The 26417-nt window shown below is 39.6% G+C and overlaps 1 protein-coding gene across 2 annotated transcripts in view; it reads left to right on the top strand.

The window, feature by feature from the left end:
• Positions 1 to 339: 339 nt before the first annotated feature.
• ZNF704 (zinc finger protein 704) overlaps positions 340 to 26417 on the top strand; it is a gene marked incomplete at its 5' end in the record, with an annotated part of 212561 nt that continues 186483 nt past the window's right edge. For both annotated transcript variants that reach the window (XR_013759243.1, XM_079111046.1), the window contains one exon: positions 340 to 825. Coding sequence is in view for 1 of the 2 variants with exons in the window: in XM_079111046.1 (XP_078967172.1) it covers positions 340 to 825 (486 nt within the window). The remainder of the gene's footprint in view (positions 826 to 26417) is intronic.

Below are 26417 nucleotides of genomic sequence, written 5' to 3'. Positions count from 1 at the left end.
GCCGCATGGAGCGCAGCGCGGCCCGCGGCTCCCGGGCGGCGGCGGCGGCGGAGGCGGCAGCGCGCCTCTCGCTCACACCCACCCCCGCCCGCGGCCGCCGCGCCGCCCCGCCGTAGCCGCCGGCCGCCGGCGTCCCCGCGGGCCGGTCCAGCGAAGGCGGCGCCCGCGTCTCTGCGGCCAGTGGCAGCTGCAAAGCCCAGAGAGGCGGCTCCTGCAGCCCCTCGCCGCTCCGCGACCCGGGCGCCTGCAGCCAAAGCTGCCGCCTGGGGAGGAAGAGGAGGAAGAGGAGGTGACAAACTCTCCGGCTCCGTGCCGCGGCCCGCAGCTCCGCGCTCAGGCATGCAGGCGCGGCGTCTAGCCAAGCGCTCCAGCCTGGGCAGCCGCCGGGGGGGCGCCGCGCTGCAGCCGGCCGGGCCGGCGTCCGCGCCGGCCCAGGAAGCAGCCCTGCACGGACTCCCACCCCCAGCCCCGGGCCCGGGCCCGGTCCCGGATAGCTGGAGGCCGCCGCTGCCGCCGCCGCGCAGCGCCGGGACCGGCCCCCCTCGGGCCGCCGGAGCTGCCGCCTCGTCGCCCGTGCTGCTGCTTCTGGGGGAGGAAGACGAGGACGAGGAAGGCGGGAGCAGGCGGCGGCGGGGGCTCGGTAGGGTGGAGGAGAAGCCCCGAGGGGGCGCGGAGGAGGAGGATGACGATGAGGAAGACGAGGATGAGGACGTGGTCGTCGAGGTGGTGGACGGTGACGACGATGAGGAGGATGGCGAGGAGCGTTTCGTGCCCCTCGGATCCGGTCGTGCGGTCCCCAAGGGCCCGGCCCGGGGCGCGTTGAAGGTGCGTGCTGGGCGCGGTACCGCGCGTGGGACCTGTCGGCACTGGGACCAGGACTGGCCTGGGCTCCGAACCCCGGGGCTAGGCGCCTGGCTGAGGCCGAGGACTACAGACCCGGCCCGGAGGGGTGTGTCAGGCGGCGCCGGCGGCAGCGCGGGGCAGAGCGAGGGAACTGTTGATTTGCTTGTGCCTCGGGCCCCCTGCACCTCTCCGAGGCGGCCTCTCCCGCTTGGCTTACAGGTCGGGTTTCTTGTCTCGTGTGAGTGCGAGGAAAGGACACTTCTCCTGGGTAGGCAGGGGAACTTGGAGATCGGACGAGGTGGGCACTGATTTGTGCCTGATGAGGACAGGCGAGGTGGGGGGGGGGTGATATTTATTTTCTTTTCTAAGGAGGCAAGAGTGAACCCTTCGTATTTTGAGGGCTATTCAAGCTTATTCAAACTATCGAGCAGCTTTTCTTGTCAATCTCGCAATCCCTTCCTTCACCCGAGGACAATTGTTGATGAGTTTCCATCACAGGCACTTGTGAGGAACCGGTAAGCCCAGTGCAGCAAAAAACAAGCCTTTGGTTTCCGCATGCATTTTGCTAGAAGCTTTTGGCTATGCCCCTCGCCCTCCCGTGTTTAAACTCGACATCGGTTAGCATTTTTTTTTTCCCCTCCTCAAAATTGCAAGGAGGAAAAAGGAAATCAGAAAAGGGTAGGTGAGGAGGGTAGGCATTTAAAATGGATGTGAGTTTCAGCTGAGAATTCTAGCGAAGTCCCCTGTGCGCTGAAGCACCAAGAGATCTTTCCGTTTGTGTATCTTCAGGAGATAAGGGGTTTATTATTACACAACTGACTGGCTGGGCTTTCAGGCATGCGATTGGACAAAGCAAACCACGTTGAGGTTCATGCACCGTGTATGTTGCTAAGAAGTTTTGAGGGCAGCAAGTGGTAAGCGATGGAGTGAGTGATTTTTCTCAAGAGTGGTTCTTAAAATCAGCTGAATAACTATTTCTTGGAGTTTTCAGACGGTATTGGTATTTCTGGAGGAAAATAGCAAACAAGTGAGCTTAATGGAGACTAATTTTTAAAAAAATCTTTTGGTTCTTGTCCCCCATCCCAAATGAAAGTCAGCTGCTGAAGCATGTTGCATTTCCAAAGAAATGTTAACCATTAGCAATTAGAAGGCCGAGAATAGATGTGAGCACAAATTTCTTTCCCAGACCACCCTGGAAGTTCAAGCCCTGAGAGTGAGAAATGTTCAGCAAATAGTCATTTGGGATGATAGTTTTTGACAGCTGCTTGTTGGAATCTGTACTGTGACCACACTCATTACCATGGTCTGCTAAAAAGCCTGCATTGTATGGCCACAGGATATAGCTGGATTTGAATTAAGTCACATGGTATCAGTGACAGTGAATAATAAGACTAGTGACTCTGTAACATTTTTGTTCAGACATACTAAAAATGTGTCTTGTGCTTTGGCGATTGCACAGTTTATGATAGAAAAATTAACAATAATTTATGCTCTGTGATCAAAGCAAACTCAATGTAGGAAAAGAATCAACAGTATAAAAACAGAATATCTAGGGTGTGATAGTTGACGTTATCAAAAAAGATTTTTTTCACACCTCCAATTTTTAAAAATTCTTTCAAATTTATAACATTGCTTGGCTCACAGCTTTTCAAAAACTTATAAATATGTTGAGATATAACTGTCTTTCCCCCTCTTTTTAAATAACTGCTTTAAAGACACCTTGACACTGCATTTGAAGAGATTTTGTACTGGAATATCACAAAGAATTTTATTATAATGCATATTGGAACGCCAATATCTTGTATTTATTCATGCATTCATTTGTTCAACAAATATTTATTGAGTGCCTACTGTGAGCCAGGTGCTATTCTCAAACACAGAAGGGAATCTTCCTGATGCTCACGTCTAATGAGGTGTCATGACAACAATCAAAGATAAAATTAAATAAGTTATATATATATATATATATATATATATATATATATATGAGACCCTTGAGATTTTTGGTGAATTCTCTGAGGAAAATGATATCTTAAGAGTCTAGGCTGAAAAGAGAACACTGCTATGGGGAACATCTCTCTTAAGAAGGGACATTTGATCTGAGATCTAAGATTTTGCTTGGGAAAAAAGATCTTTCCAGGGACAGGGAATAATAGCAATTACAAGTCCTGAGGTAGGAAGGAGAAAAACACGACTGTGGTAAGAACTTGGTAGGAAGGAAATATGTCGTAGGGTCAGGTCTGGGTCAGCAACATAGAAAAGATGGGCCTCTCTGAGGAAGAGTGTGAAGTCTCTGGAAAGTCTTCAGCAGTGCAAGCATACCAGGTGGTTCGCATTTCTCAGATCATGCTGTGTGAGTAGAGAACAGCAGTGGAAGCAGGGAGACCTGTTTTGTGGCAATGGCTGCTGCAGTCCATTGAGAGGTGAGGGTGGCTTGGAGTTAGAGGATGGCAAGAGTGGAGTTGAGATGAATTTTGGATTCATTATGAAGAGCAGTCTGCCAGAACTTACTGATGGATTGGGTGATGGGGTAAAGGAAAGGGAGGAATCCTGATGTAGAGGGTGGTTAGCTGTGCCATTAACTGAGACTGGGAAAACTGGGAGAGCAAAAATCAAGCATTTTGTTTTTGACATCTTAGGTGTGAGATAAGATTCTTTCTTCCAAGTGAAGGTTGCAGTTAGGCTGGTGGCTGTCGGATGTGGAGCCAGGAGGAGGGCAGGGCTAGAAAGAGGAGTTTGGGAGTCATCAGCATGTTGATGTCATTTAAAGCCCAGACATTACAAAGGTAGTGCCATAGGCCAGAGAACGGAACTTTGTGCAGGTGCTGGGGCACAGGATGGTATAAGTTTGGGTGTAGGGGAAACCAGTGAAGATGGTTGAGAGGCAGCATCCAAATAAGAAAAAATAAAGCCCACTATGCCAAGAGAAGAAATAATTCCAAAAAGGGGTTGTAATGAACCTGTTCAATACTGCAGGGAGATTGAATAAGAAAAAGAGACTTATTCATTCAGATGAGATAATATGGCACTTAGAGTTATCCTTAATAGACAAAGTTTATGATATGACTACGAGGGCTAGCAGCAAATGGGAGGTGAGGATGTAGGAGGATTCATGGTGAAAAAAAGTTTTGACAGGTTTTCTTGGAAAGGAGAACAGAGGAAAGCTAGAGGGCCTATGTCTAGTTTTGTTTTTAAAATGAGATTCTATAGGCTCTAGTGACTAGAGCATGATGGGAAATTATCTAGAAGCCAGTGAGTGTATTAGTTTTCTGTTGCTATCTAACAAATTACCATAAAGTTTTTGCCTTAAAACAGTTCTCACAGTTTCCATGAGGTAGGAACCTGGTCTCAGCTTAACGGGCCCTACTGCCCTGAGTCTCACAAGGCTGAATTTAAGGGGTTAGGTGGGTTACATTCTCTCTGGAGCCTTGAACAGGGAAGATTTCACTTTCCAACTTTCTCAGGTTGTAGGCAGAATTCATTCTCCTGCATCAGTAGTACTGAGGGTCCCAGCTTCTTGCTGGCTATTACTTGGAAGTTGTCCTTAGCTGCTGGAGCCTCTCCACCTCACCCAATCCTCCCTTCCTGCAGTTATTTGTCCAGGCTTCCTTAGCATAGCCTCTGATCTCATCAAGTCAGCAAGGAGAATCTTAGCTAGCAAGGTAGAGTCTTCCATAATACAGTGTAATTGCAGGAGTATATTCCAACTTCTTTGGCATATTTTGTTGGTTAGAAGTGAGTCACATATTCCATTCACAGTTAAGGGGAGGGATCGTACAAGATCCTCAATATCCGAAGATAAGGGTCATGGGTGATTACCTTAGGGAGAAACCAGATAGGCAGATAGACGAGGGGTGATTGTAGGAGGAAAGTTCTTGGAATACTTAGGGGAATGATCTAGAACCCAAGTAGAGGATTGGCCTTTGGATCCTCTTCCATTGAGTTGGAGAGAAGATAGAGAAGATGAATCCAGATGTGAGTACATTTTCTATATTAGATGATGGGGAGATGAAGTAGTACTTGGTCAGTGGCCTCTGTTTTTCCCGTGCAGAAGGGAAGAGAACTAAGGGCGAGGGAGATTTGAAGTAAGGGTTGAAGGCATGAAAGTGCATGGCAGAGTACGAGAGTAACTACTACACTAGGGATATGAAATAGAGTTGCCAGATAGTATCAAGGACCCATTCAAGGTTTGTGATTCTGCATTTGTAGTGTAAGCAATGTGTCTGGGTGTGTGACTTTTCCCAACCTCATTCTGTTGCTCCAAGCACAGAGTAATAATCATAAAAATAATCCCAACTAATTTTTATTGGGTGCTTACCATGGCCAGTACAAGTTGAAGGGTGTAAACTTGTTTAAACTTCATTATATGTTCATGGATATCTATGACATAGCCATCAGGTATTATTATCAGTTTTATTTTACAAAAGGCATAAGTAACTTGAAGATGCACAGCTGTTAGGTGGTGGGGTAGGAGTTTGAGCCCTGGATAATCTAATTTCAGGGCTAGCACCCTTGTGCATTATACTGTGTTGCCTCCTATAGAGAAAACAGAGAGCTGGGTTCAGCAGGAGCAGAGTTTCACCAGGTGGGTGAGCAGTGGAAAGGAGGAGAGGGGCTTATTGCTGAGGAAGTCATCAAGGATATGAGTATGTTGATGAGATGTGGGATCTAAGAATGGTGAAGAAAAGAGGGTGTGGGGTGAGGGATGGTGAAAATCTCCTGGGTCAGTGAACTGAAGAAAACAAAGGGTAATCCAATAAAATCAATAAAACATAGGAGTGAAATCCATGCAATAGGTTCCAAAATAGTATTAAAACAAATGAGTATTTGCGGAACCTTATGAGACAGGAACTATACTTAATATATGAAGGAGGATCTTAGGAGAACTTATAACTTGAGAATTAGTATGGCTCTATTCTACAACTGAGAATACTGATTTAGAGGTGAAATATCACATTCCAGAGCAGATGGCCACAGTGGGAAGCATAGGTTTGCATCCATAGCTGGGGATTTTAAATACAGCCCTGTACCCTCCCTCTATGTATTTGGCATTTGTATTGCCCATTCCTTCCCCATGGCTGAGGGAATAGAGGAGTTGATGCTACCCAGTATCTGCCATTTATTGGTTGATTAAACCAGTGGACACTAATTTAGGCCTTAAACAAGAAGAGCAACTTTGTATTACATGGTTTTCAATTTCTGAGCAAAGGAAGCTTACATTTATCTGCCTTGGTAAAATTCCTGGTGCACATATACCCTCCTCCCCACGTACCCCCATGCCTCTTGGACCCTTGTATGAGAAATATTAAGTAGCACAGTAAACACTATCTTCAACTACAGTTTAATTTAAAAAATACAAAAACACTGTCAAACAGAGGAAAGATACAATAATAAGTTGTTATTCAGTGAAGGCAGAACAGTAGGGGGCTAAGATAACAAGGCCCAGAACTGTACTCTTCAATACAGCATTAACAGTCTAGGAATCAGAACCCAAGAATCTATAGAGACTGATAATTGGCTGGTATAATAAATTTAGGAAAAATCTAGACAAAAGACTGCCAAAAGTTCTGTCAAGATTTCATCAGTCTGGGGATTGTAACTCAGTGGAGAGCATTTATTTGCCTATCATGGTAAGGCCCTGGGTTTGAGCACTGCCCCCCCCCCCCAAAAAAAAAAAAAAGATTTGAAAGCCTGGGAAGAATGGCTTTAAAATGAGGTGATAATACATCAGAGTTCCTACTTTCAATGCTCAATAACTATTAATCAAATGGAATCTTCTTCTTATATGTCAGGTCTTCAGGGGTGGTTAACACATCTATTAGATTATCTCTTCAATATCAGATGACTTTAAGGAGCCTTTGGCAGGGACTCTGCAGCGAACACTGCATTCCAATTTGCTAACAAGTATGTGTCTTGCAAATGGTCTGTCTTGTCTCTTTCTTGGCTCATGCAAAAGGCATATGTGTAAGATACCAGACAGAGTTGTCATTCATTGAATTGTAGGCTGCTGGGATTGGAAAGGAAACAGATTATTCAGTAATGCAAGCCCCTTGCTTGACCACTGAGGGCACCCAGACAGACTATACAGGGTAGAATGCCTTGTCTAGCTAGGGATGGGAGGCTAGCAGATTAGGTGGAGCCAGGATTAGTGCCCTGCTCTACTATCCCGGAGATTCCACCCACTTTTCTGGGTTAGTTCCTTGTGTCTAGGAACAATCTGCAGTTCTCTCCCTTAGAGTTGTAGATAGAAAATCACAATTTTCTGAAATGTTCCCACCCTTACTGCTTATGAACTTCCATTTTTGGAATGCTGCTGCTTCAAAAAGTTTTAAGGTAGAGGCTTCCTTTTCATGTAGCTGTGGTATGATAGGTGGGACCTTCTGTGAATCCTACCTGTGCCTCACCCCTCTCCCTGTGAGGGTTCCAAGGGACAGGAATAGAATGGTAACAAATGGGAAAAGAGCTGTACTTCCTTGTGAGCCAGGAACCCATGATCCCTCTGGGGGAGCTTCTGGCAAATTTGCTTAGAAAACTTAATTAATAGTCAAGCATTAACTGGATCTCTTCTCTTTCAACATTGTATTACTAGTTGCATGGAGTGTCACAAGCATTAACACAAAGAAGAGCAAAAAAACAGGAAGTCAAGCTCTATCCTGAATCTGCTTAGCCTGGTCTCTTAGGAGGAGCCGGAGAGAGCCACAGCCCTGTGACTGAATCTTTAAAAATCTGGGGACTTTATTCTTTAGTATCCATCTGTCAGATTAATGCATTCTTCTACCTTAGGAGAGGCTTGGAGGGAAAAGGATTGGGAGCCTTTTCTTCCTTCCTCCAATATGCAATATCAGAACTTGTGATATGTATGAAACAATCAATCTTATCCCAATGACTTGAAGTAATTCTTGCAAAATTCAAAGAGACTTGACCTTTTAGTGGCCCTGGACAATCTCATTTTCAGGTACATGCATGGTTTCCATTAGACTTTCTGAAATACTTGAGAAAATTTGGAAACTTCCATAACTAACCTCTGACTTAGCCAAATTCATGTTATTGAAATAAGGATGATTTTCTCTGGGTTTGCTGTCTGTTTCTATTTACTCCCTTGATTAGGAGATATTTACTGAAGGGCATGTCTTACAGTTTTTCTTATATACATGTGGGAAGCAACAGAGAATAAAGGCTTACTTTCATCTTCAGGGGCCTTAAGTCTAATGTTCTTGCCAAATTGTAGAAATGTTCCAAGTCCCTTGTCCCCTTTGTCTCTAATAGATCATGATGAGATTTTCCCAGACAGCTCACTGGACTACCACAATTTGGGATGTAACTTTGACGTATACCTTATAACAATTGCAGCCAAACAATCTATATAAGGAAAATGATATGATCAGGAGGTAGGTAATTGCTAGATCACTGAAGGATAATTTTAAATTACTGAATTGACAGATAATCTATTTACTGTGAAATGGAACAGAGTATAACATTGAAATATGTGATAGTGGAGTTAGAGTGATTAAATTCACACACTTCATTGATATCATTTTGGAAGTCTGGAACTTATGTGAAGGAGAAACAGGTTTGACTCTAAAATTTTGAAGGAGAGTATGTGTTCATACATAAGAGAGGTTCATTCATATTGCAGGATACCATGGGGTCTTGAAAGGTAAAGAAGTTGAAGGTGCCACTCTGGCACTGCCCCAAGGGCTGACTTAGCATTGTCTATCTACTTCACTCAGAGATTACAAGAAGCACACTTGCTTTCCTTATGTTCTTGAAGGTAAAATGAAAATTGGATCTCTGTGATTGAGACTAATTGGGTGGCTAGTTGAAATAAGTGAATGTCAAAAATGCTCCAACATTTCAAATTAAATCCACTTTTTTAGAAGGCTATGTACCCTGAAATATCATTTGATAAAACCTGTAGTCAGAATAATTGTAGTCTGTTAATGTGACCTTCATCCTGAGCTCATTGGTAAGATGCCAGAGAACAGACTTGGGTCAAAGCAGGTGATCCCACCACATACCCCCACCTTACTCTTAACTCTTTGAAGATCAAGAATTGATGTAGCCCAGGCTCTGGGTTCAAATTCTGGTTTCTTTACCTGCTAGTTCTGTGGCCTTATCAAGTTATTTAATACCTCTGTGCTTCAGTGTTATTTCAAAAATGGAGATAATATTATTCCACCATTGGCAATTGTCACTAAGTACCCAGAAATCTACCCAAATGAGACTTGGATGGCAGTTTATTTCCTTTATGGTTTTGGAAAGGATTCATTTGAAAATTTTGTTCAAGAATCCCAAGTCCTTTAAACTTTTAAAAAGTTATTTCGGCCATTCCAACCTCTTCCCTGTTTCATGCTCTCGAGGTATTTCAGAGAGCTGCTTCCTGAAGTGACTCCATTCATCTGAACTCTGTGGTGTTCCATCATAATATGCAGTGAGCTTTAATCTTCTCTGTCAGCTCAGGAGACTGTGAGTCATTTATCTACTTGTGCAAAGAAGACAGAGACATTCCATCTCCTGTGTTCATCAGTTTGTTCAGATGTATAGCTCCTGTATTGGAGAAAACCTGGTTACCTTACTAAAGGGTAGGAAAACTCTTCCCTGACACACCAAATATTGCTGCTGAAAGTTGCCATGGAAATAAAGTGATGTGCCCTTCCATCTCTGCCTTACATGTGACTGAGGCTTTCAGGGGTGTGGGCTTGATTTTTCCCATCCTCCTTTGCACTAGTGTCTGGGGCTTGGTCTTTTGTTTGGAGAAAGAGGCATTTTGGGGTACGTAGTCCAAAGTGACCTCTAAAGTCCTGTGTGTATTTCCACTATTAAGGGAAATGTCCAGGGGGAGCAAGGAGGACTCTGGCTAATCAACTTTGGGAAATTCCAGAGATACAAGTTGGGCGTGGTGATGCATGCCTATAATCCTAGCAGCTTGGGAGGCTGAGGCAAGAGGATCTCGAGTTTAAAGCCAGCCTCAGCAAAAGCAGGTGCTCAACAACTCAGTGAGACCCTGTCTCTAAATAAAATACAAAACAGGGCTGGGGATTTGGCTCAGTGGTTGAGTGCCCCTGAGTTCAATCCCCAGTACCAAAAAAGAAAAAAAAAAAAAATAGAGATACAGATTTTTTTTAAGTTATAAAATATTTCAAACAATATTAGAAGAGTAATATAACACCCATATACCTATAGAGAAGTTGCCATATATGCTAAGGGCTATTTTGAGTTTCTAGGATGGTGAACATAGGTTGTGGCATTTCCATATTTATTGGGCTGCAGGGGCCTCCCCAGCACCTCCAGAGCACCTTTCCTTTGGGAAACATTTTGGCTTTATAATTTCTTTTCTCAGTGGGAAAGTGTCTCATAGCTTGAGATAAATAACTAAAATTGCATTATTAAAGAAATAAATTGTTCCCAGGTGTAATGGCATGTGCCTGTAGTCTCTGCTACTGGGAAGCCTGAGGTGGAATGGTCACTTAAGCCTGAGCCAAGGAGGTTGAGACCAGCCCTGACAACATAGGGAGATGCTCTCTAAACAAATAAAATGTGCCAAGCAAATGTTACAAGCACAGGGAAGGGTTCAAGTGGTGTTGGCGGGGTCATACAAGCTTTGAAATATTTTTCCTCATAAAGTTGATAGCTTCTTCAGTATGGAGTTTCTAGAACAAGGAGTATTTCCTGTGGTGAATTTTCACTTATTTAGTTGCAAACACCGTTCTCATGTGTGAAGTTGAGAAACTAGTGGAGAGTGCTGCTTCCCCTTCTCTACAGATCAGGTTCCACCGTGGGTCTAGTGATGGAGACAGAAAGTGAGAGAAGTGTGATCATAACAGAATTATGGAGTGCCAAGGGAGCTGAAATCCACGAGGTGTGTATGCCCAGGAAAGTGTGTTTATTAATCAGTTTTTCACATTCTAAAAGAAAAATGATTGAAAATACTGGGACAGTCTAAATGAAAAGAATATTGAAATTTACTAGGATATTAGGATTGACAGTTGGTCAACAACACTTTGAGTGTTATAAGTAAAGGGGTTAAGCATTTGTGAACACCAAATACCATGTGGAAGGTCTCTTTAGCAGGTGTTGTTAAACTTTATTTCCCTATTCCCCAACATTTAATGCATTACAATTTATAGAAGGTCCTCATAGCTCCTCGTTTGACCTTCTTGTAATCTCTTCAAAGGAGGATATCATTATTTTTATTTCATAGATGAGGGAAATAAGCCTCAGAGACAAATGGGGGCAGTTTCTACAAAAAAATAAATATATATGAGGTAATTTTATATCAAATGACATAGATATTTGTCAAACATTTCAGAAAACAGTTGGGACCAACAGATTTAAAAAATAATTGGAATTGGTACCTAAGCAACAATGGAATTTTAAGGAGAGAGGAGAATTTATTTTGGAGTCAATTATAAATTAAAACAATGTGAAATACAGTTTTCATAGGTTGTCATAAATGTTTTCCTATAGCTTGCACATGCATTGCAAATCAACCACAAGTGCCTACTGAAGACCAGATTCCAGTAATTTCTATTAATTTGGATTAGGATCCAAAGTTTAAAGAGCAATTTTTAAAATGCAAGCTTTTGAAAATGTTTGCAACTAACAGGTTTATATACTTCCAACTCAAAACTGATCTCACAAAATATTAGAAAAGTAATGGAACTATTAGAATAGGATCTTAGAACTTACAGAAACAAATATGTGAAGAGTGCCTGTTTGAAAGTAAGGTTGTCTTGTTTCATCGTTTAATAATTGTAGTAAAAGTTCTCAAAAAAGGCAAAAAATGGACACCTGAACTGTGTAAAGCCTGAACAGTTTCTTAGGGGTAGGAAAGAGGCGGTTGTGGGAAGGGGAAGATTTGAAATGACCCAAGAGTGGGGGTTTCTGTTTGCATTTCTTGATACCTGAGTGCTTGGCGGGTGTTAGTAGATTCTGAAAATGTGCTTTTAGTCATCTGTTGGGTGATGACAATCCTTTTTGCTCTTTATTCTTATTCTAATAGAGATCTCTTTTCCAGTATGTGTTTCTCTCCATGTCCCTATATTGATTTCTGTATTTGATTTTTTTTTTTTTTCCAATCTAGCACAGAGGTTTTTTAGGGAAATTATTTTTGCTCTAGAAATTATAATAGAAACGATACAGTTTTCATTGTAAACAATGCCTGTCTCTGTGCTAAAATTAAGATGTCTCAAAGATCTTGGTTAAGTTCAGTGATAAATTGGTGGTTTTATTTTTTCTTTTCCTTCCCTCCTCCCCTTTCTCTTTCATTCTTTTGCTGTTTCATTCAATTACGTGGCCATTTCATTAAACAAAAAGTATTCACTGAACTCCTGGTCTTTGCATCTAGGACACAGACGAGAGTCAGTCTTGGGGAGGGCCCCTGCTCACATTCTAATTAGGTAGACAGTAAAATTTGTGCATGGTGGTATGTTATGGAAAGAAAAGATTCAGGTTGGAAAAAGGAATTGTTACAGCCGCAAGTAGAGATGTCAGGTGGGCTGGAGTTTAGTGGTGAAGACAAAACTGGAGACAGAACTTCAGAAGTCACGACTCACAGACAGTATTTAGAGTGTTGGGATTGGGTGAGAATACCTAGGGAGATTGTGTTGATAGAGAAGGGAAGGTGACCAGACGTGGGCCCTGGAACACTTTAAATGTAATGCTCCTCCATCTGTCTCCATCTCTGTCACAGCAGCAGTATTGTGATGTGATTCACTTATCCTCACTCTCTCCTTGAGGTACACAATTCAACACTCTTTATTACAGCCACAGTTGTGCAGTCATCACCGGAATCTAATATTGGAACATTTCTTTCACCCCTAGAAGAAGCCCAGCCCCGACTGGCAGTTCCTACTACATTCTCATTTTGAGTTACCACTACATACTCACAGCTGCACTAGTGTTTGTCTTAGATTTTTACTGCCAAGAAATCTTTGTTTATTCATTGTGTTTTTTTGGGAGGAAAAAACAGATTAGAGATTCAACATGTGTGGACTAGGGGATGTGAGGAAAAGGAAGAATCCAGTACAGCAAGCTCAGCCTCCAATAAGTATGCTGCAGTGACGGAGTTGCCACAGCCACGGAGGGTTCCGTCTTCTGCAGTTCAGGAGTCAGAGGACAAAAGTTGGTCCTTATTTCCCTCCTCTATTCTTCCTTCTTATAAATTCAAGATAAAGCTTTGGTTCCTGGCAAAAACCATGGAATTGAATTACATCCAGTCTGCATCTTATTAGATAATTTTGTGGCTGCTTGGACATCAACTTCTAGCATCAGTAGATGAGTTACTAGAATGAATTAGGTAGACAGTCTTCTTTCCTTTCTGTCTTCCACATCTAGTTTCTATATAGAAGCCCCTTTTCCTACCATCCACCCTTATTTCTCTCTATTTCAGGATTGAGAGTAGTGTACAGAGTTGGTCCATACACAGCTAGCAGTGCAAATGTTTAAAATGAATATAATAAGGAATGTCTTCTGAGAGGTATGGACTGGAAATGAGGGCTACAGAGTTCAGGTTTTTAGGATTTTGAGTACCCCAAGAGTTAAGTTTGTATGTCTTGATGTTTGACTAGGAGTAGACCAGGATTCCAGTTTTCAGAACAAAAGATCTTGGTCCAAATAGGAAACTAGGGAAGGAACATCCTGAGAGTACTGATCAAGACCCCCACCTGTGAGAAGGTGCCCACAATTGTATTTAGATCTTTTGCCATGTACAGAATCTTTTGACAGAAATGCTTTGGTTACCTTTCTTTCAATTAAAAAAAAAAAGTTTGTAAACAACAAGAGAAAAACCAGCATATTATATTCACACAAACTAGATCACAAAGTAGTCACCAAACCAGTAACTTGTGATGTTTGACAAAGCTCAAATAGATCCAAAAACTGCAGAAGACTGGACCTAGAATCAGAGCACATCCCCTGCTGTGTTCTATTTTATTTGCCCTATTTCAGCACTGACAGTGGTCAACAAGGTAGGTTTGCCCTGATGAAAAACATTGTCAACAAAACTCTCCCTTCTCCACCTTCCCCATTAGCGACCTGAACAGTGGTCCTGGTGCCCAGAGGAAGCTCTTGTTTAAAGTTGCATTAGTAAACCATGCAGAAGTGAAAGGTTTTAAAAAGTAAGAATTCAAGATTTTGCTTCAGAAAAGCATCCCAAACAGCATGGGAGGAGTATAGAAGTTTTATTCTTAAAATCTTGCTGATCTAACACTATCTGGAGATTTTTATACAAACAAGTGTGTTAATGTACTCACATTTGCAACTGCATGTGTATGTGTGTGTGTGCGCGCGCACACACACACACACACACACACACACACACAGACCTGTGTGTAGTGTAGGCTTAGCATGATCCAAAGAAGAGTGGTTTTATATGAAAAGTGAGCCAGTGTACCTGAATTAGAGGTTTGGATTAGAAGTCCCTAACTATATATGTGTGTATCAGCCTTACTCTCCTTGTTTTCTGTGACCCTTTTACCAAAGGGTCCAAAGTCATGTGGGGTGAAAGTATTGCTATTGTGCAGATGTGGTGGTGCTACTGACTTATCCCTGAAATGCTCATGAGACTGAGAACATAGTGTAGGAATGACAGCCTCTCAGATTAATGTACTGAAAAATACAAAATCACAAGTTTATATTAAGGAAATAAAGAAGAACTTAAACTACAGTATAAACATCATTTGTGCGTATTTAGTGTTGTTGGCATCCTGGGGGAAGCATTGTCCAGGGTAGAGATATAAAATCATAATAGGCCAGAATGGCATTTGAGTTAACCCCAGGGAAAGCAGGCCTGCAGCTGTTATCCCTTTTCCTGCTATTACAATCCATTACTAGAATCCTGTATCGGTAATGGGTTGTGATGGAGACAAGACGGGGAAAAACCCTGACTTGCTGCTGATAGACTCCCTTCTCCAAAAAGTCTTTGGAGAATCTGTTTGGTTTCCTGTTTTATCTTTTCAATTTAGTATAAGACATATATCCCTCTTGAATAGGAAAATAAGCCCTGAAGGCTGATGTGTGCCTCAAGTCCCAATTACTTGGGAAGCTGAGGCAGAAGGATTGCTTGACTCTAGGAACCTGAGGCCAGTCTGAGCAATGCAGTGAGAACTCACCTCTTAAAAAAAAAAAAAAAAAAAAATGATATGCCTTTACGCCATGTACAAACAGAGAAACAACATGTATCCCATTTGTTTACAATAAAAAAAAAAAAAAAAAAAGGAAAACAGGCTACTTTCTTTTTCTAGAACTTTAAACCCATGGTCAGAGAGAGGTGTATCATAATGTAAAAAGAATCAATTTACCAAGAAGACATTTATCCTGTATTTATCAGAGTTCCTGTTGAAAAATAGCTTTTTAAGTATTGGGGGAGCTTATCTTGCCATCCTTTCCTCCTCGTTCTCTGCACCCACCTGTCCCACTGTACTTCCTTCTGTGTTCTGTGACTAGGAGAAGAAGTGGGAGTTTACATTTTGTTTTTTCTCCTTAGCAGTAGGACTTGATACTTTATTTATTTATTGGTTATGTTTTTATAAATTTTAAAAAATTCTAAATATTTATGCATCAATAACAGAGTTTCAAAATATATTAAAGTCCACATGACCAAAGAGAGAAATAGACAAATCTACAATTATAGTTGAATGTTTTAATTTTAATTATAGTTGGATCTTCTAATTACTGATGAAACAAGTAGCCATAAAAAGAAATACTATAAACTGGGCACCATAGCACATGCCTGTAATCCCAGTGGCTCAGGAGGCTGAGGCAGGAAGATCTTGAGTTCAAAGCCAGCTTTGGCCTTTAGCGAGGTCCTAAACAACTCAGCGAGACCCTGTCTCTAAATAAAATACAAAAAAGGGCTGGGGATGTGGCTCAGTGGTTAAGGGTCCCTGGGTTCAGTCCCTGGTACCAAAAAAAAAAGTCATACTATAGAATATTTGAATGACTGTCACCAACTTATCTGATTAGCATTTATGGAACACTACACTGAACAATTTAAAAATATTCCTTTTAATTGTACAATGAATATTTACAAAGGTACACAAAAAACAAAGGGGGTGAGGCAAATCCAGCCTTACTAAAGGCTTTGACCATGATGGCATTCAATTAGAAATTAGGAATAAGTAAATTAGAAATAAGTAACAAAAATGTAACTGAAAAATCCTCTTAACATTTGAAAACCAATATTTTTCTTGATAACTTAGTGAATAATGAAGAAATCACAGGGTGTTTAGGAAATAGCTTTATCTAATACCTGAAAATGCAGAAGTTGTAGAAGTTAAGTTAGAGGGAAATATATCACTTTGAGTCAGTTATCTAATCTTCCAAAGAAGCTCTACAAAGAAGGTGAAGGAAATAAAAATGATAAGGTGGGAAATCGATGAAACATAAACCAGACAAACAGAGAAAACCTTTGAAACCAAAAGCTGATTCTTTTCAAAGATCAATAAACTAGGTAAATCTGTAGCTATACTGGCTTTATAAGGCAAGAGAACTCACAAATTGCCAGTATCAACAATGAAAGAAAGGATATCCTAGAGATCTTGCAGACTTTAAAAGGATAATTAGGATGTATCACTTTATGTTAGTAGGGAGCTCCATGGTAATAAACTTGACAAATGGGTGAAACCAGCAAATTCTTTGGAAAACACAAATTAACAGAACTGATCATGAGAATTAAAGGCTATCTAAATAACCCACCATCTGTTAAACAAATGGAATTTATAATTAAGTACCTTTGCACATAGGCCCGATAGCTTCCCCAGAGCAATCTATCATATACAGGCATGTACCACATAATGGTGTTTTAGTCAACATAGACCACATATATAATAGTAGTCCCATAAGATTATATCACCTAGTGACATTGTAGCTGCCTGTTTATATTAGTATGCTCTAGGATGTTTGCACAACTACAAAAATCCACCTAATGACATATTACCCAGAACATATTACCGTGCATATTAAGTTATGCATGTATTCAAGGGAGAAATAGTACAAATCTTAAAAAATATCTTTACAAAAAACAGTAAGATGATATCCTTCCAGAACATTTTATGGGACCAACATAACCTTGACACTAAAATTATACAATGACAAGAACTTTATAAACTTTCATGAGCATAGATAAAACATACTAAAAGTACTACCAAATTGGATGTAGCTATATGAAAATGTATAATTTGGTATGACCAATTTTGTTTTCTTCCAGAAATGTAAAGTTGGTTAAATACTTAATCAGTTGGTGAAATTCATGATATTAAATAGTTTGAAAAGAAAAAACCATATGATTATCCCAATAGGTATAGAAAAAGCATTCAACAAAGTTCAATACTCATTGCTGATGAAGAGAAGTACAAGCCTATAATCCTGGCTACTCAGAAGGCTGAGGCAGGAGGATCACAAATTCAGGTCAGCTTTAGCAAATTAGGTTCTCAACAATTTAGACATTGTCTCGAAATGAACAAAAAAGGAGCTGGTATATAGCTCAGTGGTAGACTGCCCCTGGGTTCAATCCCTAGTACCCACCCTCCTCCCAATGGCAAATTACAAATAGGATATAAATTCCTTAAAATGACATAATACATAAATATGTATGTATATATATCCTGCAGCCAACATACTTAATAGCAAGATATCATTTTCTCTATCAATATCAAGAAGGCAAGGAGGTCTGCTCTAATGCTTTTATTCATCATTGTCCCAGAGGTTTTAGTCAATATGATAAGGCAAGGGGGAAAAAAGGCATAAATATTAGAGAAAATGTAAATTTTTTTTTTCAGGATGGCATCATATTAAAAGAAAATCCTAAGGAATCAATAAACTACCAAAGTGAGATTTTAAAAGTACCTTTTACAATAGCATTAAAAACTAAACACTTCTGGATAAAGTTAATGAAGAACGTGTGAATTCTGTGACACACTGATAACAGTAATGATTGAGAAAATCTAAATAAATGAATTGATATGCCATGTTCAAATAGGAGACTCACTGGTTAAACTCAGTTCTGTACAAATTGACTTATGGATTAGACAATCAGTCAAAATCTCAGACTTCCTTTTTGTAGAAATAAGCTAATCTTAAATGTATATGGAAATGCAAATAACCATAATCTTTGAAATAATTTTGAAAAATAACAATTTGATGTGCATGGTGGCACTTGCCTATAATCTCAGCTAGGCTGAGGCAGGATGATTGAGTTCAAACTCATAATCAACCTGAGCACCTTAGACTCTTACAAGAAAAGTAGTACCAACAAAACAAAAACAACAGAACACAGAATGAAATTTGAGGACTTCCTCTACTTAATATCAGGACCTACTATAAATTGATAGTAATCTAATCAGTGTGAAACTGGTGCTATAAGATAAGCAAGTAGATTCATATAACAGAATAGAAATCCCCAAATAGACCCACATGAAATGATTTGCCAAAGAAATTCAGTGAAGTCTTTTCAACTAGCGGTCCTGGAAAGCCCATTCACATGGAGGGGAAAAAAAATGAACCCCATCTACCATAATTTGCACCATGTACAACAATTATTTCAAACTGTATCATAGGTATAAGTGTAAAAGATAACTTATAGAGCTCTGCAAGAAAACAGGAAACTATCTTTGCATCCTTAGGGTAAGAGTTTTTAGATAAGCACCAGATAACACTAATTATAAAAGAAAGAAGTTGGAAAATTAGATATTATAAAAAATTAAAAGCTTTTACTCAACAGACACAACTGAGAAAACAGATTAAATAGTAGATTAAATAAATTAATAGATTAAATTTTCTCTGCTATTTTATTTCATCAGGGAATATCAAAACATTCGGTGTTTTTTTCTTGTACTAGCCACAATACTAGGTGCAGAGAATATGCTTTTGAACAAGAAAGTCATAGTCTCCTTGGGACATCAATTTAGTGAGAGAAATAGTCAAATAAGCAATTGTAATGTGAAATGGGAACTGCATGAATTGTCCAAGTGTAGGACACAGAGTGTAGTTTTCATTTACAAATGTGAAAACCTGGCAATGGTTAATGATTTGCTAACTTGCAAAGCCAGTCTCAGTTCAAAATTTCTGCCTTCCTGCCTGCCTTTTGTTTCCATCCTGGTAGGCAAAGGGACTGGAATTTTAAACTTAAGCTTAGTGGCTAGGATTAGATAGTAACATAAATTCTGATTTTAGTTTACTGTGTGAAGAGAAGTGGAATTGTAGCTATTTAAAGAAATTCCACTTTAAGGTTGCTGTCTTACAATCCCTGTTTGAAAGGTAGTTTTTCAAACAGTGATACCAATGTCAAAGTTAGGCAAGTTTCTCTAATTATGTTTTCTTGCAGAGCCGAGCCCAGTGAGTCGAGAGCCCTACTCAGACAGTTCTTCTCATCTTTGCTTTGCTAAGTATTTTTAGTGCTTTTGTAAGTTGGTAAAGTTGACAGGAAGCCACTAGGGAGTAGAAGCAGAGCAAAACTTAGGACTCATAGCATATCACTAGGGAGAGGAGCTTTACTCTTTAAGGTAAACACAGAACAGGAAATGAATGCTTTTGTCCTTTTTACCCTTGGATTCATGACAGCAAAGCATTGATTGTGCTGTGTGTTTTTACAGTGCTTTGCATTCATTAGCATCATTTCACATCCATATGGAGTACAGTTCTTATAATCCTTATAGTCATGATTATTTCAAGTTTATCATGAGGCAACCATAGCCCTAAAGTTTAAGTGACTAGTTCAAGATAGTTTAATAAATGGCTATTTAAAAAGACTTTCTAAAATTTTCCCTCTATCTCATCTTCATTTTATCTTCTTTATTTATCTTCTGTTTTTCTCTGATCTGCCATGTATTTGTAGAGCTTCACATTGATATCTTCCATCATGTAGAGCCTTTTTGGGGGATGGGGCAGTGCTGGGGTTTTAATGCACTTCTAGGCAAGTGTTCTACCACTGAGCGACCTCCCAGCCCCTGATGTCTTCTGTTGTTACTCTTCCTGCTTAGTCTTCTGTTTACTCAGGTCAGACTTGGGACATTCATCCTGTTTTCTAGTGACTTCCAGGCCATCATCATCATCATCATCTCTTCTTCCCCCAGGAAGCACCTATTGAGTCCCATTTTCTCTGTCACCATTGTTACTAGTACCCAATAAAAATACTTGTATAGAAGAGGGTGCTCAATAAATGTTTGAATGAATGGAAAAGGAAAGAACAAACACTTCATTATATAAACTCTGATGATTGTCCTCTATTTCCTTTCTTCCCTGTGTTTCATCTATTACCAAGTCCTACTTATTTTTCTCACGTATGTTTTTCTTTCCCTGGAATTACACTCTTGATTCCTGTAATTTCCTCATTGCTTCCTTTTTGTCTCCATTCCCTCCTCATTTAAGCCTGTTTTCCACAGAACTACTAAAATAATCTTCGGTTTTATGTAACTTTTTCTTATTATAGAAGCAATACTTGTAGAACATTTTAAAGAAAGACTTGCTAAGAAAAAAGAAGGACCTAATAATCATCTGGAATTTCACTCATCTTTCAGATTCTTGCTGTGTGTGTTCTTCCATACCAACATGGTGGTATCACTTACAGGGAGAGCACTTACTTGGCTCTGTTCTTGGTGACCTACCTTAAAACAAAGACAACAAGCTAACAATGCTCAAGTAGCCAAAACAAATGCCAAAATACAACTCATATACTTAAATTAAGTCAGAAAGCTTTTATTTGGTGCTATGGCATGCAAAATTCCATGCTGGACACTTTGAAGACTCAAAAATAGAAACGATTATTAATTTTTAGGAGTTCTCAATCCAGTGGAAAACACAAATTCAGTGCCCTGTTTGCTCTTACCTAGGACTCAGTCCTAGTATGTCTGATTATGTGTTTTCTTGGCTCAGCACAAATTAAAAGTTGGGAATCAGCAGAGCATACATCCCTCTACTAACATTCAATGTCTAAGCGCAGCAAGAGTGAAACTGATGTTGATGAAGGAAGTAGAGTATACATTACTAAAATTTTACAAATGTGCATACATATTTATAACACTTTTGAGTCATTTAATGTGATGACAAATAACTTCTGAGGACATATAACTAGGTTACAGTTTAGTAACATTTCCACAATGGTAATCTCACCCTACTAAGAAGAGTTCACTATGCTCAATGAAAAAGCAAAGAAGCAAATAATGCATTTCAGAGAAAATCACAACAAAAATTATTAAAGTTTATCAGTCAAAAGGAGTAGAAATGTCTTTAATTAGCGATTGACATGGAATATATGCACTAATGTTGATAGGATTATGCACTACTATTTGTGCTGTAAATTTGACAGTATGGAAGCATACTCCCAGATAATCCCATTCATTCTCAATAGTCATCTTAGGGTTCTTGTCAGGAAAGTCCCCTTTTGTCTTCCTGTCCTTCCTTTTCAGGTTCAGGTCTTAAAGATCCAAGAGATAATATTCTAGCCATAGTGTCTAAAGCACGCTGGACATTTAACCTAGAGTGTATTTCTCAAAGATTCTCTAAATGACTGAGAACACTGGGTCCCCTTAGCTGTTTTTCTCTCAATGGAATTGCCCATTTGATTCACCCAGGAGAAAGGAGGTCATGTTGCTTGCATGCCTACTAACACGATGGTATCCTGAATGAACATGCATGTTCTTTCTTAGGCCTCACTTCTAAATGTAGAGAGAGGCCCATGCCTGGGTGAGCTGAAAAAATAAATAATGAAATGAACAAAGCTTTGGCCTTTGGTGTTGGCTTGCCCCTTTTTCCTATGTCATGGAAACAGACTTAACCTTTGAATTCCAAAAACAAAATCATCCAGTGCAGTAGGCTGATGTCTAGGTTTGATGAGGAATCACCAGGAATCTTGCCTGCTCAACCTGTAACCAGCTGTACCTCAGGCGCTTCCCCATCATCCCCACCTGAGGCTCAAATAAGGGAAGAAAACATGGATGAGTTCTGTTGTAAGGAGCTCAGAAGTGTCCTGGGAACACAGAAAGGGGAACGTTAACTATTTAGGGGAATCCAAGGTCTTTGGAGTCAATGATGTGAGAATATCATTAAAGGCTGAAAAAGAGGTGGTAGAGAATGAGGTGAACGGCACTTGAACATCCTAGCAAAAAGCAAAACAAAGCAAGAAAAAGGCACACAGAGCGTGCAGAGACCCAGACATGGGAAGGACTCTTGCAGAAGTACAGGTAGTGGTGGGGCAGAAGCAGGGTCAGTGCCAGATCTGTGTCAGCCCTACCATCTTTGCCAGGGACACACTATGCCAGTATCATGCATCCTATAATATGTACTTCAGTTTTTTAGGGAAGTTTTATTTGAAAGATTTTAAAGTGGGGTTTATGTAAATAAATAATCAAGAAGCTCTGGAAAGATGATGTTAGAGAAAAATAATAGATAATAAAAAGACAAGTTTGTGAGGAATTTAATCCCATACCCGCATGTGTGACATAAAGCAACCAACAGGGCTGTAATTTAAAAAAAAGTCATACTAAAAATGATTAGGAAATTCTATCAGCACATAAAGGAAAAGCAAATATAAACAAAGGTACAAAACTAGCAAGAGCACCATAAATTTATGTGGAATCCTAAAAATAGAAAATATGTGCTACAGCATATATGAATGCAATAAAATATTTCAGGAAAAAAATACAAGATATAATGAGCTTAATGGAATACCAATGTTATGCACATAGTATGGTTCATACAAATATTTTACTGGGAACAACAGGGAAATTGAATTTAAGTCTTCTTTAAGAACCTTTTTTTTTTCCCAAAACAGGCAAAGAGCCTGAAAATCCACCATCCTTGCTGGAATCCAGGTGCTGTTCTTTATTCCTGGAATTCACTGCAGTGCAGATTGAGTCTGCCCCATGTGTAGAACAGGGCTTTCTAGTCCTTTAGAGTGTTTGACTGCCAAGATTATACTGCTGAGCTGAGACTGAGTATTTTATTAGTGCCTTTGTCACCTTTGAGCCAAGTTTACAGTGGTAATAAATTTAAATCTAGAATCTAAAGGAAGTACATTTTACCTCAGATGGGCTAGATTTGTCGTGCGTGGTTTATTTCTGTGAAGAAAAGAACCTGTATTTCTGGGATGTTTTGTGCTTCTGGTTTGCTACAGGGATGGTGTGGAGGGTGGGTAGCATGGCAGGGTCTGGTAACCTTTAACTGTTTCAGCTTTGCATCCCTGAAACAAATACCTGAGGTAAATCAACTTGGAGCCAAGATTTGTTTTGGCTTGGGACTTTGGTGTCAGTCCATGGTTGATTGGCCTGTGATGAGGCAGCATGCCACCCAGGGAGCAAAACTGCTCACCTCATGGCCAGGAATGGAAAAAAGTAGAAGAGGAAGGGGCTGGGGTCCTACGGTTTCCTTTGAGTGCATGTCCCCAATGGCTGGGCCTTTTATAGTTTCTATCCCATGACAATAGTACCACCCTGGGAACTAAACCTTTAACATGGGAGCCTTTGGGGTCCAGTCCAGATCCAAACCATAGCACCATCTGTGCCCCTTTGTGGTCAGTCTTCTGCCCGAATAGAGGATCCTAAGCATAAGACTACATTTGGGGATGAGTCTGGGCACCTGGGTAAGAGGTTTGTTTCTTATTGGTTCCTTCTGCATAAATGAGGTTATTTACCTTAGTTTTGTTCTGATATTATAGTAGAATTGTATGAGAAACACACATCTCCCTCCCCATGAGTTCTTATTAAATAGAACCATATGATGTATTTAAGTTTAGTACTTAGTCCCTTAATATTTGTCCGTGTCCTCATCTATAGTTTTAGCCTCTTGAAAGTATCTTCTTAAAAAAATTTTTTTTAGTTATAGATGGACACAATACCTTTATTTATTTTTTTATGTGGCGCTGAGGATCAAACCCAGTGCCTCACATGTGCTAGGCTAGTGCTTTACCACTGAGCTACAACCCTTGAAAATATCTTTATATTTTTAATCCCTTAGTAGGGATTGCTTCTTATTTGTTTTATGGATTATGGCAGAGTGGAAAATTCAGAGAGCTGAGTCTTATTTATAATCTCTCTCTTAACTAAAAATGTAGTCTTGAGCAAATTCCTTTAATATTTGTGCTTTTATTTATTCACTTGTAAAAATGAAGGTAGTAATATTTGGAATATTTTTAAACCTTTAAAAACACTTCAAAAGATAGTTGATTCATCTACAATGATAAGAAATAACACAAAGAGGTCCCAATATGTTCTTCATTTAGTCTCCTCCAATGGCAGCATCCTGCATAAATATAATACAATATCACAACTAAGAAGTTCCACATGGATACAATCCACTGACTCATTCAGGTTTCACCAGTTTTACATGAATGTGTGTGCGCGTGTGTGTGTAATATTATCACATGTTAGATTCACATGACCACACCAGTGTAGAAGTAGAACAATTCCATCACAGGAATTCCTCAGGTTGCCTTTTAATATCCACAACCACCCTCTCCTACCTTGATGTCCCTAAGCCCTAATGATCCCTAATCTGTTCACCATTTATGTCATTTTGTCATTTGGAGAATGTTATAGAAATAGAATAATATAGTGTGTAACTTTTCAAGACAGTTTTTTTCATGCAGCAGAGTTGCTTTGAAAACCTTCTAGGTTGTTGTGTGCATCCGTAGTTCATCTGTTTTTGTACTGAATAGTATTCTGTAATATGGATAAGCCAGTTTGTTTAACCATTCAGCCACTGAAGGACATTCGGATTGTTTCCTGATTTGGTATGTTATGAATAAGGCTGTTCTCAGCACTTGTGTATACATTTTTGTGAGAATTTTTCTTTTCTCTTGAATAAATGCCCAGGAGTGTGATTGTTGAATCTTATGGTTAGTATGTTTCATTTTGTAAGAAACTGCCATGATCAGTTCCATAGTGGCTGTGTGTTTTACATTCACACTAGCAATGTATTTTGAGTTGATTTTTGTAGAACGTGTGAGGCGTATGTTCAGATTTCTTCTGTGGATATCCAGGGCTTCAGTGTCATTCCTTAAACAGCTCCCTTTCCTCCATCGAACTGCTTTCCCACCTTTGATAGAAATCAGTTGGGTGTACTTGTGCAGGTCTGTTTCTGGGTTCTGCTCCCTTGGCCTCTGTGTGTAATATCACTTGGTTTTGAGTGTGGTAGCTATATAATATGCCTTAATTAGAGTGACTCCTGTCTCTATTCTTTTTTATCAGAGTTTTCTTATTATTCCAGGTCCTGCGGCTTTCCATTTACATTTTGTAATAAATATGTCTATGTTTCAAAAATCTTGCTGAGCTTTCAATAGAAATTGCACTAAACATATAGATCAGTTTGGGAAGAAATGACTTCTTTACTGTTAAGCCTTCCAATACATTACCACAATGTCTCTCCATTTATTTAGGTCTTTATATTATTTTTCATCTGTGTTTTGTTTTGTCATTTTCAGGATACAGATACTGTATATGTTTTTGTTAGATTCATACCTAAGTGTTTATTTTCTTTGTAGTGATTGTAAGTGGTATTATGTTTAAAATTTCAGTGTCCATGGGTTTGTTGTTTAAAAATAGGAACTTTTTTCTTCTTTTTAAAAATATTGCTCTTCTTGTTTACATTGCAACCTTGCTGAGCTGGTTATCTTTAGGAATTCTTTGATTGTCTAAAATCTAAAACAATATTGACTAATTGTTCTTTATCCCCAAGTGAAGTTGAAATGAGTGGAAATGGGGTTAAGTTTTTTCTGGAGAGGTTTTGTTCAAGCTAAAGAAGAGTTTATTAACCAAAAACAGGACCACTGTAACAGTCTACCTAGAAAACGTTTTCTCTGAGAGTTCTGACAAGACTAAAATTTGTTGCTTGAGTTAGATTTTATTTATCTTGGTATGGAAAATAACACTTGACTTCAAATGATATATTTAGTTTACCAGTAAACCCTCCAAATTTCCTGATTAATTTTAAAATTACTTAACAGTGCCCTCAAATAGAATTAAGATTGTGTGTGTGTGTGTGTGTGTGTGTGTGTGTGTGTGTATAAACTCTATATATTCAAAGCTGAGTTTGTAAGTCTGAATGTCATTTAGTTTTTGTCCTTTAATATAAAACATTATATTTTGAAGTGTCTGCTTAGGAATGAGTGATTGCTGCTGAAAATTTTATATAAGATTCATGAAGAGCAACTACTAGAAAACATCAGAGAAGAATCTGCAAACCCTTATCTAGCTAATTGGGGACATCAGTGGTATCAGTATGGCCCTGAACTATCTAGGGAGACATGTAAATCTCTGTAAAACCAAGAGACTGAAGTGGTCATAAATGATTCTTGAGCAATATTTCCTGATAAGAATCCAAGACAGTGGGGTGGGGGTGGCAGAGTACTTGCCTAGCATGAGTGAAAACCAGGGTTCGAACCCCATACCACAAGAAAAGAGTACAAAATAGCTGGGTGTTCAATCCTTCAAAATCCTGAACAGTATACATAACACTTAGCAGCACAGAAACTAAAATACATTGTTTTATTTATTATTGCCAGAAATTAATAGTGTCAAATAGTTTTGGACATAAAAGTTATAGGCCTAACCATCTTTAAAAATTTTTATTAAAATCTTTGAAAC

The sequence above is a fragment of the Sciurus vulgaris genome, assembly GCF_902686455.1.
Source record: "Sciurus vulgaris genome assembly, chromosome: 1".
In the NCBI taxonomy this organism is placed as follows: domain Eukaryota; kingdom Metazoa; phylum Chordata; class Mammalia; order Rodentia; family Sciuridae; genus Sciurus; species Sciurus vulgaris.
Note: the sequence above shows the minus strand (reverse complement) of the source record. Positions and strands in the feature narration are given on the sequence as shown.